The following is a 14,693-nucleotide window of genomic DNA, read 5'->3' as shown; positions in this document are numbered from 1 at the left end:
ATGTCGTGCTGGTGAAGAAGAGTAATGGGAAATGGCGCATGTGCGTCGATTTCACTGATCTGAATAAGGCCTGGCCGAAGGATTCATACCCTTTACCAAGCATAGACGCCCTGGTGGATAGTGCTGCAGGGTGTAAGTTGTTGAGCTTCCTGGATGCCTTCTCGGGGTATAACCAGATCAAGATGCATCCCATGGATGAAGAGAAGACTGCCTTCATGACCGAGAGATCGTGCTACTGCTACAAGGTGATGCCTTTGGGCTGAAGAATGCGGGGGCCACGTACCAGAGGTTGATGGATCGAGTACTTGCACCGATGTTGGGAAGGAATGTGCAAGCTTACGTAGATGACATGGTCGTGACCTCGCCAGAGAAGAGCAAGCACGTTGCGGACTTGGAGGAATTGTTCACGATGATCGCCAAGTTCAGGTTGAAGTTGAATCCAGAGAAATGCATCTTTGGCGTGGAGGCTGGGAAGTTCCTGGGATTTCTCTTAACTAAAAGAGGAATAGAGGCTAACCCGGATAAGTGTGCCGCCATCTTGGCGATGAGGAGCCCGGCTACTGTAAAGGAAGTACAACAGCTCACAGGTCGGATGGCCGCCCTGTCTCGCTTCGTGTCAGCTAGCGGAGAGAAGGGACATCCCTACTTCCAGTGCTTAAGGCGCAATAACAAGTTTGCTTGGACGAAGGAGTGCGAGGAAGCCTTCGTCAAGCTGAAGGAGTATCTGGCGAGCCCGCCGGTTTTGTGCAAACCGCTGGTGGGAACCCCTCTCAGGTTGTATTTTGCTGTAACTGAGAGGGCGGTGAGTGCGGTGCTCGCCTAAGACCAAGATCAGGCTCAGAAGCCTATTTATTTTGTTAGCAAGGTGTTGCAGGGCCCCGAAACGAGGTATCAGGCCCTGGAGAAGGCTGCGCTGGCTGTGGTATTTTCGGCGAGGAGGTTGCGCCACTATTTCCATAGCTTCACAATACTGGTGATGACTGACCTGCCCATCCAGAAGGTCTTGAAGAAGCCCGACGTTGCGGGAAGGATGGTGAAGTGGGCAGTAGAGCTGTCAGAGTTTGACATTAAGTATGAACCCCGAGGCCCAATTAAGGGGCAAATCTTCGCAGATTTCGTGGTCGAGCTCTCATCTGAAGCGACGCGATTTGGAGGGGATGACTTTCGTTGGGTGCTCTCAGTGGACGGATCGTCGAACCAGCAGGGTAGCGGTGCTGGAGTCATCTTGGAGGGACCCAACGGCGTGCTGATCGAACAATCCTTGAGGTTTTCCTTCAAAGCCAGCAACAATCAAGCAGAATATGAGGCGCTGATCGCCGGGATTTTGCTGGCCAAAGAGATGGGAGCCAGGGTGTTGATGGCTAAGAGTGACTCGCTGCTAGTCACGGGGCAAGTAACAGGCGAGTTCCAGGCTAAAGATCCACAAATGGCGGCTTACCTGGAGTATGTGCAGGAATTGAAGAGTTCCTTTGCCTCCTTTGAAGTGGTGCATGTGCCCAGAGAGCAGAATGCCCGAGCTGACTTGCTAGCTAAGCTCGCCAGTTCAGGCAAGGGGTTAGGCAGAGGACGGTGATTCAAGAAACTCTGAAGACGCCGAGAGCATTTGTAGCAGATCACCTGGTTCTTCAGATAAGCAGGTCGACGGAAAAAGCGGCAAGAAGTCACAGGTCTTTGACGCAAGAAAAAGCGGCAAGAGGTATGCGCAGTGCTGCAAGCAATGCCAGCAGCACGCCGATTGGCACAAGGCGCCTCCTGAGGAGTTGAAGTCGATTTACAGCCCCTGGCCGTTTCATACATGGGGAATCGACATCCTGGGACCATTCCCGCTGGCGGTTAGGCAGATGAAGTACTTGGTGGTGGCGATTGAGTATTTCACCAAATGGATCGAAGCAGAACCAGTGGCCCAGATCACTGCACACAAGATCGAAGGTTTCGTGTGGAAGAACATTGTGTGCCGGTTTGGTGTACCCAAGCGCCTGGTGTCGGACAACGGGACTCAGTTTGAAAGTCACCTGTTGAAGAAGCTGTGCGAAGGGGTGGGAATTCAACAAGTGTTTGCATCCATCGAGCACCCTCAGACGAATGGCCAAGTAGAGTCAGCCAATCGGGTGTTGGTGAGAGGATTAAAGAGAAGGCTAGAGAAAGCCAAGGGAAGCTGGGCTGAGGAGGTACCCCGAATAGTTTGGGCGTACCACACCACCGAGCAGTCAGGAACCCATGAGACCCCGTTCAGCTTGGTCTATGGGTGCGACGCAATGATTCCAGTGGAGATCCAGGAGAGCTCGCCGAGATTCCAGAACTTCGTGGAGGAAGACTCGAATGAAGAGAGAAGGTTGAACCTGGATCTACTGGATGAGGTCAGGGAAGAGGCGAGATTGAAAGCTGAGGCGGTGAAGAGAAGGATTGAACGAAGATATAACTCGAAGGTGATGCCAAGACAGTTCAGAGAAGGCGACCTGGTGATGAGGAAAGCCCACCAGTACGAGATGGAGAATAAGCTGTCGCCTAAGTGGACGAGACCGTTCAGAATAACCGAGGCACTCGGGAACGGCGCCTACCGCTTAGAGACATTGGAAGGAGGGGCGATTCCTCGCACCTGGAACGCCACGCACCTCAAGTTATATTACAGTTAAGAACGTTGTAAGTAAAGACAAGCACGAAGTTATATTACAATGTCTCTGTTAAAACAGTATGAAGGGGGCGCTATTTTTTCCCTAAGGAGGGTTTTTAATGAGGCCACCCAATAAAGAAGAGTTTTCGAAGTTTAAGGTGTTTCAGATTGCATGCTTGTTGTTTTCCAAAAGTTTTGAAGAAAGACCTTGTCACTTATATGTGATTTAAGGCAAGTTAAAGATATATTGCATGCTTTCTAAAAAGTTAAAGTCCTCGTCGTCTTTCGGCGATCGGAGGCATCAGTTAAAGTTAAAGTCCTCATCGTCTTTCGACGATCGGAGGCACCAGTTGAAAGACCTCAACGCCCTCGCGCGTTTTGAGGCGAGATAAAGACCTCCTCGCCGTCGAGCGAGTGCAGGCGAGGAAGAGCGAAAAGTCCTCAGTGTTTCTGGGGGAGAGGAGATGTAACCCCTGGGGCAATGTAGAGGCACCAGTGAAAAGTCCTCAGTGTTTCTGGGGGAGAGGAGATGTAACCCCTGGGGCAATGTAGAGGCACCAGTGAAAAGTCCTCAGTGTTTCTGGGGGAGAGGAGATGTAACCCCTGGGGCAATGCAGAGGCACCAGCGAAAAGTCCTCAGTGTTTCTGGGGGAGAGGAGATATAACCCCTGGGGCAATGTAGAGGCACAAGTTAAAGACCTTCTCGCCTATGAGCGAGTTAAGGCGAGTTAAAGACCTTCTCGCCTATGAGCGAGTTCAGGCAAGATAAAATCCTTCTCGTCTCGAACGAGTTCAGGTATGGTGTAAAGGGTGGAAGAAGTTTGGAGGGTGGCCAAGGTAGGTTCGAAGAGAACGCCTAGTCACCCGGTCTTTTGTTCTGAAGTTCAGGAAGGTAGAGAAGGATCCGAAAGGCGCCTCTACCCCCAGATGAAGGAACAATGGCCAAGTTGTGAAGGCAGAAAGAAGCTGATATCGCCAAGAGTCTTTGGCGACCAGGAAAAGTTCATGCAGTGGCAAGAAAGTTAAAGACCGGTTTTGATGAAGCAGGTCGGATTAACGGTGTCTTAAGCCATTAGTTGAGTTAAAGTTCGTTGATTGAAGAGTGATTTTACGCTAAGGTTCATTGCTTTGAGATTACAAGTTGTTAGAGTGATTGTTATTCGAAATCGAAGTGGTTCGAAGCAGTTAAGTGTATGATCGCGCTTACGAAATCGCTAAGTTAATTTCTTGAAGCAAATTGTGCAAGGAAAGTTAAAGCAGCCAAAGAAGTTATAAGGAGAAATACAAAGACTTTATCATTAAAGTAAGTATCAGATTCAAGGCACATGTACAGGAAAATATAAAGTTTATTACAATTGTAGGTAAGGAGAAAGCATAAAGGTAGTGGATGGAGGAAATCGATCAGTCTTCAGCAGGAACAACCTTCCCATCCACCACCTCGTTGTTGAGGGACACCATGCTAAGATCTAGATCGGGGAACAAGCAGGCAAACTGTTCCCGTGCGGCCTCGAATCCAGCAGCAAGAATTTGGGCAGAACTCAGATTAAGCTCTTCGACTTGTTTCTTTTGCCCCTCATTCTGCTGCTTCAGCTCCTCAGCTTGCTTTTTCAGCTCTTCAGTTTGCTTCTTCAGTTCTTCAACTGTTTCTTGAGCTTGGAGAAGGTCTTCAGTAACCTTCTTGGATTCTTCCTGCACCTGGCCTAGTTCAGCGGCGAGCTTCCCTTTCTCTTCGTTGGCTTCGGCAAGCTTAGCCATGGTGTCGTCCCTCTCTTTCTCCACCTTTCCCAGGAAGACCTCCCGATCGGCTGACCTTTGTTCCAGTTTCTTCACCTTGGCGGCGTCAGTTTTAATCAAGGCCTCCAGGTCAGCCACTTTGACGCGATAAGGCACCAGCTTGCTCTCTAACTCAATTTTCTCTTATGCCAAAAACTGCACCTTATGGCGTAGATCGGTGGCTTCCTTGCGCGCCACCCAGAGCTCGGTGCTCATTGCATCTTCTACTCGGGAGTGCTCAATCTCGGCGAGTGTCAGATTGCAAGATAACCTCTCCGCCTCAATCCTTATGGAGTTATTTTCAGCTCGGAGGGTGAAGAGGTCATCCTGGAGCTTCCTGGTGGAGCTCTCCACAGCTTTAGATATAATGGCGGGGAAATCCTCCGCCATCATCTTGAGTTTTGCTGAGAAGGGCTCCCACATCCTCGTGACCTCAAGAGAGAGGTTTGCTTGTGGAGGCACCGGGTGGGTTGCTTGTTGGTTTCCGCCGCCACCTTCTTGAGTTGGTTGCTCAGCAGGTGCTTCTTGGCGTGGTGGCGACGTCGGGGATTCAATAATCAGAATTGGAGAGTGGTGAGCACCTTCATCCCCGATTGGGCCAACGTTTGCGGTGGAGGCGTTTGATGGAGGACCCCCTCCAGCTGTTACATACGGCGTGGAGGCGCTCGGGGGGTTCTCCAAGAAGTTGGCTTCGGCGGCCTCAGCTTCAGGAGGCGCAGATGCCAAGGGGATCGCTTGGACTGGCGAGGCGGGAGCTGGTGGAGGAGGCAATGTTGGAGGCGGGGCAGGTGTAGATGGTGGTGTTGATGTTGGAAGAGGGGGTGGAGCGGATGGTGAAGAAGGTGCCACCCTCTTCCTCTTCGTGACGAGGCCATCTTCAGTTGCCTCGTCGTCTTCCTCTTCCTCCTCGTGGACTACTTGGGGAGCTTTGCTCTTTGGTTTCCTGAGGATAAGCTTTTTACGTTGGTTGGCGGGTTGGACATCGGGAGGAGTTGGGCCTTTGGGTGGTGATCTGCCCTGAGCAGCGGCGATCTCCACCACAGAGTTTGGCACAGTTTGGGAACCCGATGCCAACCCGTGGGTTCGGGCGAGCGCCCTCAGTTCAGCGAGCTTGCCCTGGCCCAACATATGATCTGCATAAAGCAAAAATGCATGGGTTAGCTCAGAGAGAAAAATAAATGCCCAAGGCAGTATGCAGCAAAGCAGATATATGGTGCAGAAAATAAAACCAAAGTCTTGCGCACAACGCACAAGACGCCCAGAAACAGTTAACAGAGGTAATGTTAGAATAAAGACTTAGACATTCTAACCTATGCGAATTTCGAGTTGGTCCTCGAAGAACTCGAAGCAGATGAGTGTGGTGGTGAGGAAGGTGATGTTGGCGTCTGCCACACTCTTCCAGAAGAAGCAGAGGTCTTTGTCCAAAGCGCCCATGCTATCAGGACTTCTTGGCCTCCTGAAGCTGCTTTTGGATTCTTTGTTCCCCTTGTTTACCCAATACAAGGGGAAACCGTCGAGCAGAGAAGCGTCCTTGTCATTGGAGCGCACATGGACGAATTTGCCCTTCCAGTCTTTGTAGGATTGCTGGAAGATAGAGAGGATCGACCTCCCAGCAATCCCGTTCAAGCTTACCCACAGGCGATTTCCTGGGTGCTTGGCTTCAAAAAGAAATAAGAAAACGTCCACTGATGCTGGCAACCCCAAGTGGTCGCACATTATTTGGAAAGCCCGTACGAACGCCCAGCTGTTGGGATGGAGCTGGGCGGCGGCGATGTCGAGCTCGGTGAGAAGCTCCCTTTCAAAACGAGTGAAAGGAAACCTGAGTTTCACCTTCTTGAACAGGGTGGTGTATTTGAGGCAGAACAACCCGCCGGTGTTCCCCTTATCGTCAACGCACACCGGCATGTCGGGAGGGCAAGGTAGCACCGTCATCTTTTCGTTGTGCTCCTTGTGGAATGATTGGTGAGGCTCATCCCCCTTCGTCAATCGCAGAACTGCCCCAGCAGAGTTTACAGAAGTCGCCAGATGTAAATTCAGGCGACCAAGTGATTAGAGATCGCCGAAGCAAGCACATCGCCGAAGATGAAGGTGGTGCAGATTATGAAGGCGGCCGGCGAGACCACAGGGAAGGTGTATATGAAGGCACCCTAACTCGCCAATCCCAGTAGAGATCGCACTCCAGGACAACTATGCAATGGGTAGTACCATGCATAAGTAACTTAGCCAAATGAGAGTCAGAAGCAGCGCCCAAGTCAAGGAGGCTCCAGATGATGGCACGTCTGCGACTGGATGCGAGCCACGTGTCCAAGTCTGTAACTGCCAGGAGAGAGAAAATGGTCAGGTATATAAGGGTTCCCCAACGAACTTTTGAGGTACACGCGCGTTCAGATTATCTTCTTTACGCTTGTGAGTTTCTAGAGTATACTGTGAGAGAGAACATTGCACGGCTCCTTGAGAGTTCTTGAGTGTTGTTCCTAGTATTTGGTGGTTCGGTCACTGACTTGGGCGTTGGAGTGCGATCGGCCGTAGCGGCGCCGCTCTGTTCTTTTGCAGGTTCTTGAGGTGGATCTTGGCGGAGGACGGAGGTTGAAGCGGTGCACACGTCGATCCAAGTTTGACGAGGCAAGCTCCAACGCTTTGGTCAACAGGCAGGATCAATTTGTAAACAATGGGATTTTTGAAAAGGAGGTTCTATAAATCGACCAAGTTGGAAAAATTTGTTTGGGAATGAGGATATCTTTTGGAAAAAGGCCTCTTAAATGGTGAAAACCATTACGAGGTATGAAATCATCCCTAACACTTTTTAACTAAGATGGTGTTGAAATACAAACCTTGGGTAATGAAAAAGATAAGGAAGGAAAACACCTTGGAGGTGAAAGGATAAGACTCATGTCAACTTGGCTTTCTTTGTCTTTTTCATTTTTACGCGAGGTAGGTAGGTGAGCTAGGTCTTGTTTTTCCTTGTTGATCTTTAAGATTTGCTTTTGTGGACAATGAAGAGCTATGTGCCCAAAACCTAAACATTTAAAACATTTGATATTTGAAGTTTTGGTAGGTGACTTAGGAGTAGAAGGATTTGTAGTAGAAACTTTTTTTGGAAACATGGTTTGTTTGGAAAAATTGGAAGGAGAATTTTGAGTAGAAATTTTGTTGGCATCCTTCCTAGAAGAGTTGTAGAAATCATTATGAGTATTTTTGAAAGTTGTTTTCAAAAGATAGGATTCCACCTTGATGGCTTTGCGAAACACTTTCTTTAAAGAAGAGTACTCATTTAATTCTACAAATTCTCTAATATCTCTTCTCAAACCACGTACAAACCATTTTATCTTTGACTCTTCATTAGCATGTATATTCATTTTAGTCAAAGTTGTTTCAAAATCTTTAAAGTGTTCATCTACCATCCTATGTTCTTAAGGAAGCCTTTGGAACTTAAACAAGTGTTCCTTCCTAGAAGGAGGAACAAACCTCGCGCGCATACGCTCTTTCAAAGCATTCCAAGAAACCACGGGAGGTTTCTTGCGATATATAATGTCCATTACAATTTTATGCCACCATTCTTTGGCATAGCCCAAAAAGGATGAAGAAACTACCCTAAGTTTATCGTCATCTTGGACCTTATACACATGAAAATAATGGTCAACCATAGCCTCCCAATCTAAATACACATTAGGATCACTATCACCATTAAAACTAGGGACTTGTCTACAAGAAATGTTGAACACTTGGTGATATCTTTGGTCACGGTTATAGCTCTCTTCATGAGAATGATGGTGATGCTTCCTTCTTCTATGTTCCTCTTCACGGCCAAAGTCATTTGAAGAACCTCTTGATGAAGGTCTACGTGAATGATGCCCACCAATGATAGAGTGAGATGGCCTAGCTTGTTGCACCTCCATCTTTTGCAATTTTTCTTCCAAACGCCTAATGGTATGTTGAGCTTCATGCAATTCACCAAGGACCGAAGCTTTGGAAGGAGAATGCTGCTTGTAGGATGCATCACTTGAAAATCCAGCCATTTGCAAATAAAAACAGCAAACACACAAAAACAGCAAACAAGTCAAGAAACAAAATTAGCAAAAACAGTGAGTTTGGCAACCAAATTGCCGAAGTGAATTTGGCCAGAAAAAGAGGTCACTCTCAAAGAAATAATGTCCGTGCACCAATTTGATCATGAGGTCTTGGAATCCTCAAATGAAAGATGTCAAAGCAAAGGCACACCAATCTCAAAGCCAACCACAACAAAACCAATGAAGCAATAAAGACAAACAAGAAAAAGTATAAGCAATGAAAGGCTAGAACAAAAGGAATACTAGATGTTTGACAAACTCAAAGATTAATGAACAAAAGACAAGCAAGAAAATTAAAGAACTCAATGAGAAAGTAGGCACACAAAAGAATACTTAAGGAAAAGCACTAGAGTAGATGAAGAAAACAAAAAAATTAGCTACTGGAAAATATTTTTCTTTTATGCAAACTGTGCTTGATGTTCACTGATTTAAATGGAATGATATAGAGCGAACTGGATTATGAAATTTAAACCACAGAAACTTCAAGATGTTAACTCAATAATGGCACTGGAATCACTTAAAAACAATAAACCAATTAATTGAGATAAATTTTTCAAAATCGCTGCCAGATTACTGTATTCTTTTCGGCAGAATTGTACACTTTTTTTATTTTATTTATCATTTTTTGTGTACTTTGAATTTTTGAGTAATTCTTTTTTCTACTCTTTTATAACACTTTTAATATCACAAATCCATAATTTCAGAATTTTCCAGTGAGTAAATCAATTGCAATAAGGAAAAACAGTAAGCACGTTTTCATAAACAGAGGAATCCTAATAGGAATGAAAAACAGAATTATGAACTAGCAAAGACATAATGGAAAATGATGTATAGGAACTTGTATAGGTCTAGAATACAATACAAGTATGAACTCAATTCTAAAACAGAAAATGCACAAAGGATCAATATCAAATTCAGAAAAATTATATGACACTAAAGCAAGAAACAACAAAATCAATAAAAGTACTACAAGAAGTGATGACAATTATGGAAAAAACAAGACTAAGACAAAACTTGTATGGATTCAAAAAGGAAAATACTCAAACATATGATAGGCAAAAGAATTAAAACAGCAAGCAAACTCAAATAAACCTGAAACAGAACCTTAAATTGCAAGAAATTAAAGAGCTCTTGAAATTAAAGTGCTACACAACTCAAAATTTAAACAAGAAATCACCTAAACTGGTGATACCACATTTGAAAAGGGGGGGGGGGGTTGACCTAATTCTCATAAGTTACACAGAGCACAAACCCTAGTTGTTTTCGCTGCGCACCCATTGTGAGCACAAGGCAATTAGGGCAACACAGTACTAGTTATTCATTATTTCGGCCACCTTCAGAGCATCCTTTCACGGTGTTTCGATACGGAGGAGCGTCACCTTTGATGTTTCTCGCTAGCTGACTTGATCGTCGGAGTGCAAACGGCCGCGAGGGCGGCCCTTTGTTCACTTCTTTTCAGGTATTCACAGACGGAGCGGAACGAAGGTGCCATAGGTCGTGAGGACAAGCCACGCACGAAGACGACCTTGGTCAACCGGCGGGAACAGTGGGCGCCAAATGTTCCACCATGGGGCAGATATAAAACATTAGTCCCACCACACACGTTTTTTAGTTTCAGTTCTCAAAACCCAGATAAGTTAAGAAGGTTTCCAGAAAGCCATGACCATCAGACCTGCACGCGCCAGGAGTGAAGAGATGACCATGCAACAACTCATGGGCATGATGCAAGGGCTGCAGGAAGCAATGGCAGCGTCGAAAATGGAGCAAGAGCGCATGCAGGCAGATCTCGCAGCTTCTCAAGCGAGAAACGATGAGCTCCACCGTGCCAACGAGGAGTTACGCCGTGGATGGCGCGATGTAGACGAGCCTGAGGCTGCCTCCCCACCTAGAGAATTCACAACACCATTCTCACAGGTGATCCTAGAGACAACGATCCCCAACACGTTCACAGGGCCCAAGGTAACCTTCACAGGGATGGAGGATCCTGAGGCACACCTCACTGCGTTCAACACAGAGATGATGTTGGTTGGCGGTTCTGATGCCGTAAGGTGCAAGCTCTTCATGAGCACTTTGACTGGGATGGCTATGGATTGGTTCATCAGCTTCCCAGAGGGCCACATCACGTCTTTCGCACAGTTCTCACGACTATTCAGAGAGCAGTATTTAGCCATCAGGGCCCCAGCCCCAGTTTCGTACGACCTTTTCGATGTGAAGCAATACCAAGGGGAAACTCTGAAAGAGTACATAAGCCGCTTCGGGGCGCAGGTTGTGAAGGTGGGTACCTCAGACGAGCCCATGATCGTGTACGCATTTAGGATGGGGGTGTGTCCTGGATCCTTTAGTAAATCGCTTAATCGCAGCCGCCCCAAAACCTTTGTTGAAGTAAGGCGTAGAGCAGTAGAACACATTGCCTCAGAGGGCAAGGCGTATGAGAAGTGCACGACTGCTGCACCCGCACGGCCGAGAGCGCAGATACGCACGCAACCTGCTAGGGTTCACGAAGCTGCCACAAAGAGAAGGAACCCAGACAGGAAGCGCACCTACGAGACATGGAGGACCCAGCCTAGTGGTCGAGTAGAGGGAAGGAAAGAGAGAAATAGGCCACTAAGGCACAACTTTGTGGTGGAACTCAAAGACCTCATCGTTGTGCCCAACATAGCTGACAGGTTGAGGCCACTAGCAAAGTCTGACAAGGTGCTGGGACCTCACAAGGAATCATGGTACGAATTCCACGAAGCATTCGGGCACCATATTAACAACTGCTTGGCGCTGGGCTATTAGTTGGATGAGCTCGTGAAGAATGGCTTTTGAAAGGACTACCTCGCAAGGTCTACTACAACTGTGGCCACGACGGTGCCAGAGGAAGGCCAGGCACACGAGATGCCAGTCCATGGGGAGGTTCACACCATTTCTGGTGGCTTCTCAAGAGGAGGGCCCACTACCTCTCAACGTAAGAAGTATGCAAGGCCCGTGATGTCAGTGGAGGCTTTTGAAGATCACTTGCCCGACGTGGACATCACGTTCACCAAAGAAGATCTTAGGGATGTTGTGCCTCATGACAATGATCCCATTGTGGTCTCGCTTGTTACGGCGGGAAGGATGGTTCACCGGGTGTGGGTCGATCAAGGAAGCTCGACAGATGTGATGTTTTGGCCGACTTTCGAAAAGTTACAGTTGTCCCCTGACCAGCTGAGGCCATATGAGGGATGCTTATACGGTTTTGCTAGTGATCAAGTGGAGGTCAAGGGGTACATTGAATTAAGGACGACGTTCACAGATGGGTCGGCCTCGCGCACAGAAAAGATCAAGTACCTCGTTGTGAATGCTCCGTTGGCATACAACATCCTGTTGGGAAGGCCAACACTCAACAGGACAGAAGTTGTGCCTTCAACAAGGCACATGAAGGTCAAGTTACCATCAATGGAAGGGGTGGTTATCACCATCCGTTCAGACCAAAAGGAGGCGAAGAAGTGTTATGAAAACAGCCTCAAGAACAAGAGATCGGTATGCCACGTAACCACAACGCCGCCCCCTGGTGTGGAGCCTGAACAGGAAAACCAACGAGTTGTGGATACAGCGTTGGAGGTGGCCGCCGAGGGTGATGTGATGATGGAGGATGTCAAGGCGAGGTCCGAGAGCGCCGCTCGGGTGGAGGAAGAGAGAAACTTCCCGACGATCGCCAGGGAGTCATGTATTGCGAGAGCGCTGATCCCAGCGAGAAGAGGCCTCAGCCAGTCGAGGAGTGGCTTGAGAAGAAGATCAACAGCAAGACGTTTGAACTGGGGAAAACCTTAGACGGCGAGACACAAGACCAGATCGCCAAGGTAATAAGTAGGCACCTGGACGCGTTTGCATGGTCCTCTTCAGACATGTCGGGGATTGACCCCAATTTTTTGTGTCATCGTTTAGCAATGGATCCCCAGGTCAGGCCAATCCGCCAGAGAAGGAGAACGTTCAACGAAGAAAAGAGGCAGGCGATCAAGGACGAGACGCAGAAACTCCCTGCAGCAGGCCATATCAGGGAGATCCAATATCCAGAATGGCTCGCCAACGTCGTTCTGGCCAAGAAGAGTAGCGGGAAATGGTGGATGTGTGTTGACTTCACGGATCTGAATAAAGCCTGTCCAAAGGATTCTTATCCTTTGCCAAGTATAGATGCCCTGGTAGACAGTGCGTCAGGGTGTAAGTTGCTCAGTTTCTTCGATGCCTTCTCAGGATACAACCAAATTAAAATGCATCCCACGGATGAGGAAAAGACTGCTTTCATGACAGAAAGGTCGTGGTATTGCTACAAGGTGATGCCCTTCGGGCTGAAGAATGCGGGGGCCACGTACCAGAGGCTAATGGGCAAGGTGCTCGCCCCTGTGCTCGGGAGGAATGTGCAAGCGTATGTTGACGACATGGTCGTAACATCTTTGGAAAAGAGCAAGCACGTCACTGATCTGGAAGAGTTGTTCGTCACAATAGCCAGGTATAAGCTGAAACTGAATCCTGAGAAGTGTATTTTCGGCGTGGAGGCAGGAAATTTTTGGGATTTCTCTTGTCGAAGAGGGGAATCGAGGCAAATCCCGACAAATGTGCCGCCATTCTGGCTATGAGGAGTCCTGCCATTGTAAAGGAGGTGGAGCAGCTCGCGGGCCAAATGGCCGCCCTGTCTCGATTCGTATCCGCTAGCGGAGAGAAGGGCCACCCGAACTTCCAATGCTTGAAGAGGAATAACAAGTTTGTCTGGACGAAGGAGTGTAAAGAAGCTTTTGTGAAGCTCAAAGAGTACTTGGCAAGCCCGCCGGTTCTGTGCAAACCTCAAGGGGCAACACCCCTCAGGTTATATTTTGCCATAACTGAGAGAGCGATAAGTGCGGTGCTCGTCCAGGATCAAGATCAAGCCCAGAAGCCCATTTATTTTGTTAGCAAGGTGCTGCAGGGCCCGAAAGTGAGATATCAGGCCTTAGAAAAAGCGGCGCTGGCGGTTGTGTTTTCGGCGAGGAGGTTGCGCCATTACTTCCAGAGCTTTACAGTGTTCGTAATGACTGACTTACCCATCCAGAAGGTTTTGAAGAAACCGGATGTAGCTGGGAGGATGGTAAGATGGGCGGTGGAGTTGTCGGAATTCGACATCAAGTATGAGCCCCAAGGACCGATCAAGGGGTAAATCTTCGCTGACTTTGTGGTCGAGCTATCTTCTGAAATAGTGCAGAGTGCCGGGGATGATTTTCGTTGGATGCTCTCGGTGGATGGGTCGTCTAACCAGCTGGGTAGCGGGGCTGGGGTTATTTTGAAAAGACCCAACGACGTGTTGATAGAGCAATCTCTAAGGTTTGCCTTTAAAGCCAACAATAATCAGGCGGAGTATGAGGCTTTGATCGCTGGTATTTTGTTGGCAAAGGAGATGGGAGCAAAGGTGCTGATGGCCAAGAGTGATTCGTTGTTGGTCACTGGCCAGGTAACCGGCGAGTTTCAGGCCAAAGATCCGCAGATGGCGACTTACCTGGAGTACGTGCAAGAGTTAGAGAGGTCCTTTGTCTTGTTTGAAGTGGTGAACGTGCCAAGAGAGCAGAATGCCCGAGCTGACTTGCTGGCCAAGCTCGCCAGTTCGGGCAAGGGGGGCAGGCAGAGGACCGTTATACAAGAAACTTTGAAGACACCTCGAGCGTTTGTGGCAGATCACCAGGTTCTTCAAGTGTGCAGGTAAATGGAAAGGATGGCGAGGAGTCATAGATCCTTGACTCAAGAGACTTTGAGGACGCCGAGAGTTAGGGCATATCCAGCGGGAGTGACAAAGATGACGCAAGTTTGCGCTATCCATGAGCCAGATACATGGATAACGCCCTACCAGCGCTACATGGCGAATGGCGTGCTCCCAATGGACTTGACAAAGGCCAGAAAGATAAAGAAGAACTCCAGCAGGTTCACCCTCATCGATGGTGAGTTGTACAGGTTTGGGTTTACACACCCCCTTCTGATATGTGTACACGGAGAAAAGTGCGTGAGAATCATCGTCAGCCAATCAGGTTTTGTTGAGAGGCTTGAAGAGGAGGTTGGAGAAGGCTAAGGGGTCTTGGGTGTTGAAGTTGGAGGAAGCTTCTTCCCTACCAAGGCTTGATGTGTGTTTGATGAAGAAAATGGCTTGAGAGCTTTGAAGATTGTAATAGGTTTTTAGATTCATTTGTAATTAGGCTTGTAAGTGTGTATGATTGCCTTTTGCTGTGTAACCTATCCTAGATGCCTAACCAAGTCTAGAT

The 14,693-nt window shown here is 48.0% G+C and overlaps 2 protein-coding genes across 2 annotated transcripts; both read left to right on the top strand.

Annotated features, from left to right (window-relative positions):
* Nucleotides 1–10,110: 10,110 nt before the first annotated feature.
* On the top strand, nt 10,111–11,232 carry LOC137815735 (uncharacterized). Its single transcript, XM_068618849.1, has one exon. The coding sequence runs from the start codon at nt 10,111–10,113 to the stop codon at nt 11,230–11,232; it is 1,122 nt and encodes a 373-aa protein (XP_068474950.1).
* Nucleotides 11,233–13,045: 1,813 nt separating this feature from the next.
* On the top strand, nt 13,046–14,143 carry LOC137815722 (uncharacterized). The gene is made up of 2 exons (XM_068618835.1): nt 13,046–13,384; nt 13,649–14,143. The coding sequence occupies exons 1-2, from the start codon at nt 13,046–13,048 to the stop codon at nt 14,141–14,143; spliced, it is 834 nt and encodes a 277-aa protein (XP_068474936.1).
* The last annotated feature ends 550 nt before the right edge of the window (nt 14,144–14,693 follow it).

Source organism: Phaseolus vulgaris, chromosome 10 (assembly GCF_000499845.2).
Source record: "Phaseolus vulgaris cultivar G19833 chromosome 10, P. vulgaris v2.0, whole genome shotgun sequence".
Lineage (NCBI taxonomy): Eukaryota > Viridiplantae > Streptophyta > Magnoliopsida > Fabales > Fabaceae > Phaseolus > Phaseolus vulgaris.
Note: the sequence above shows the minus strand (reverse complement) of the source record. Positions and strands in the feature narration are given on the sequence as shown.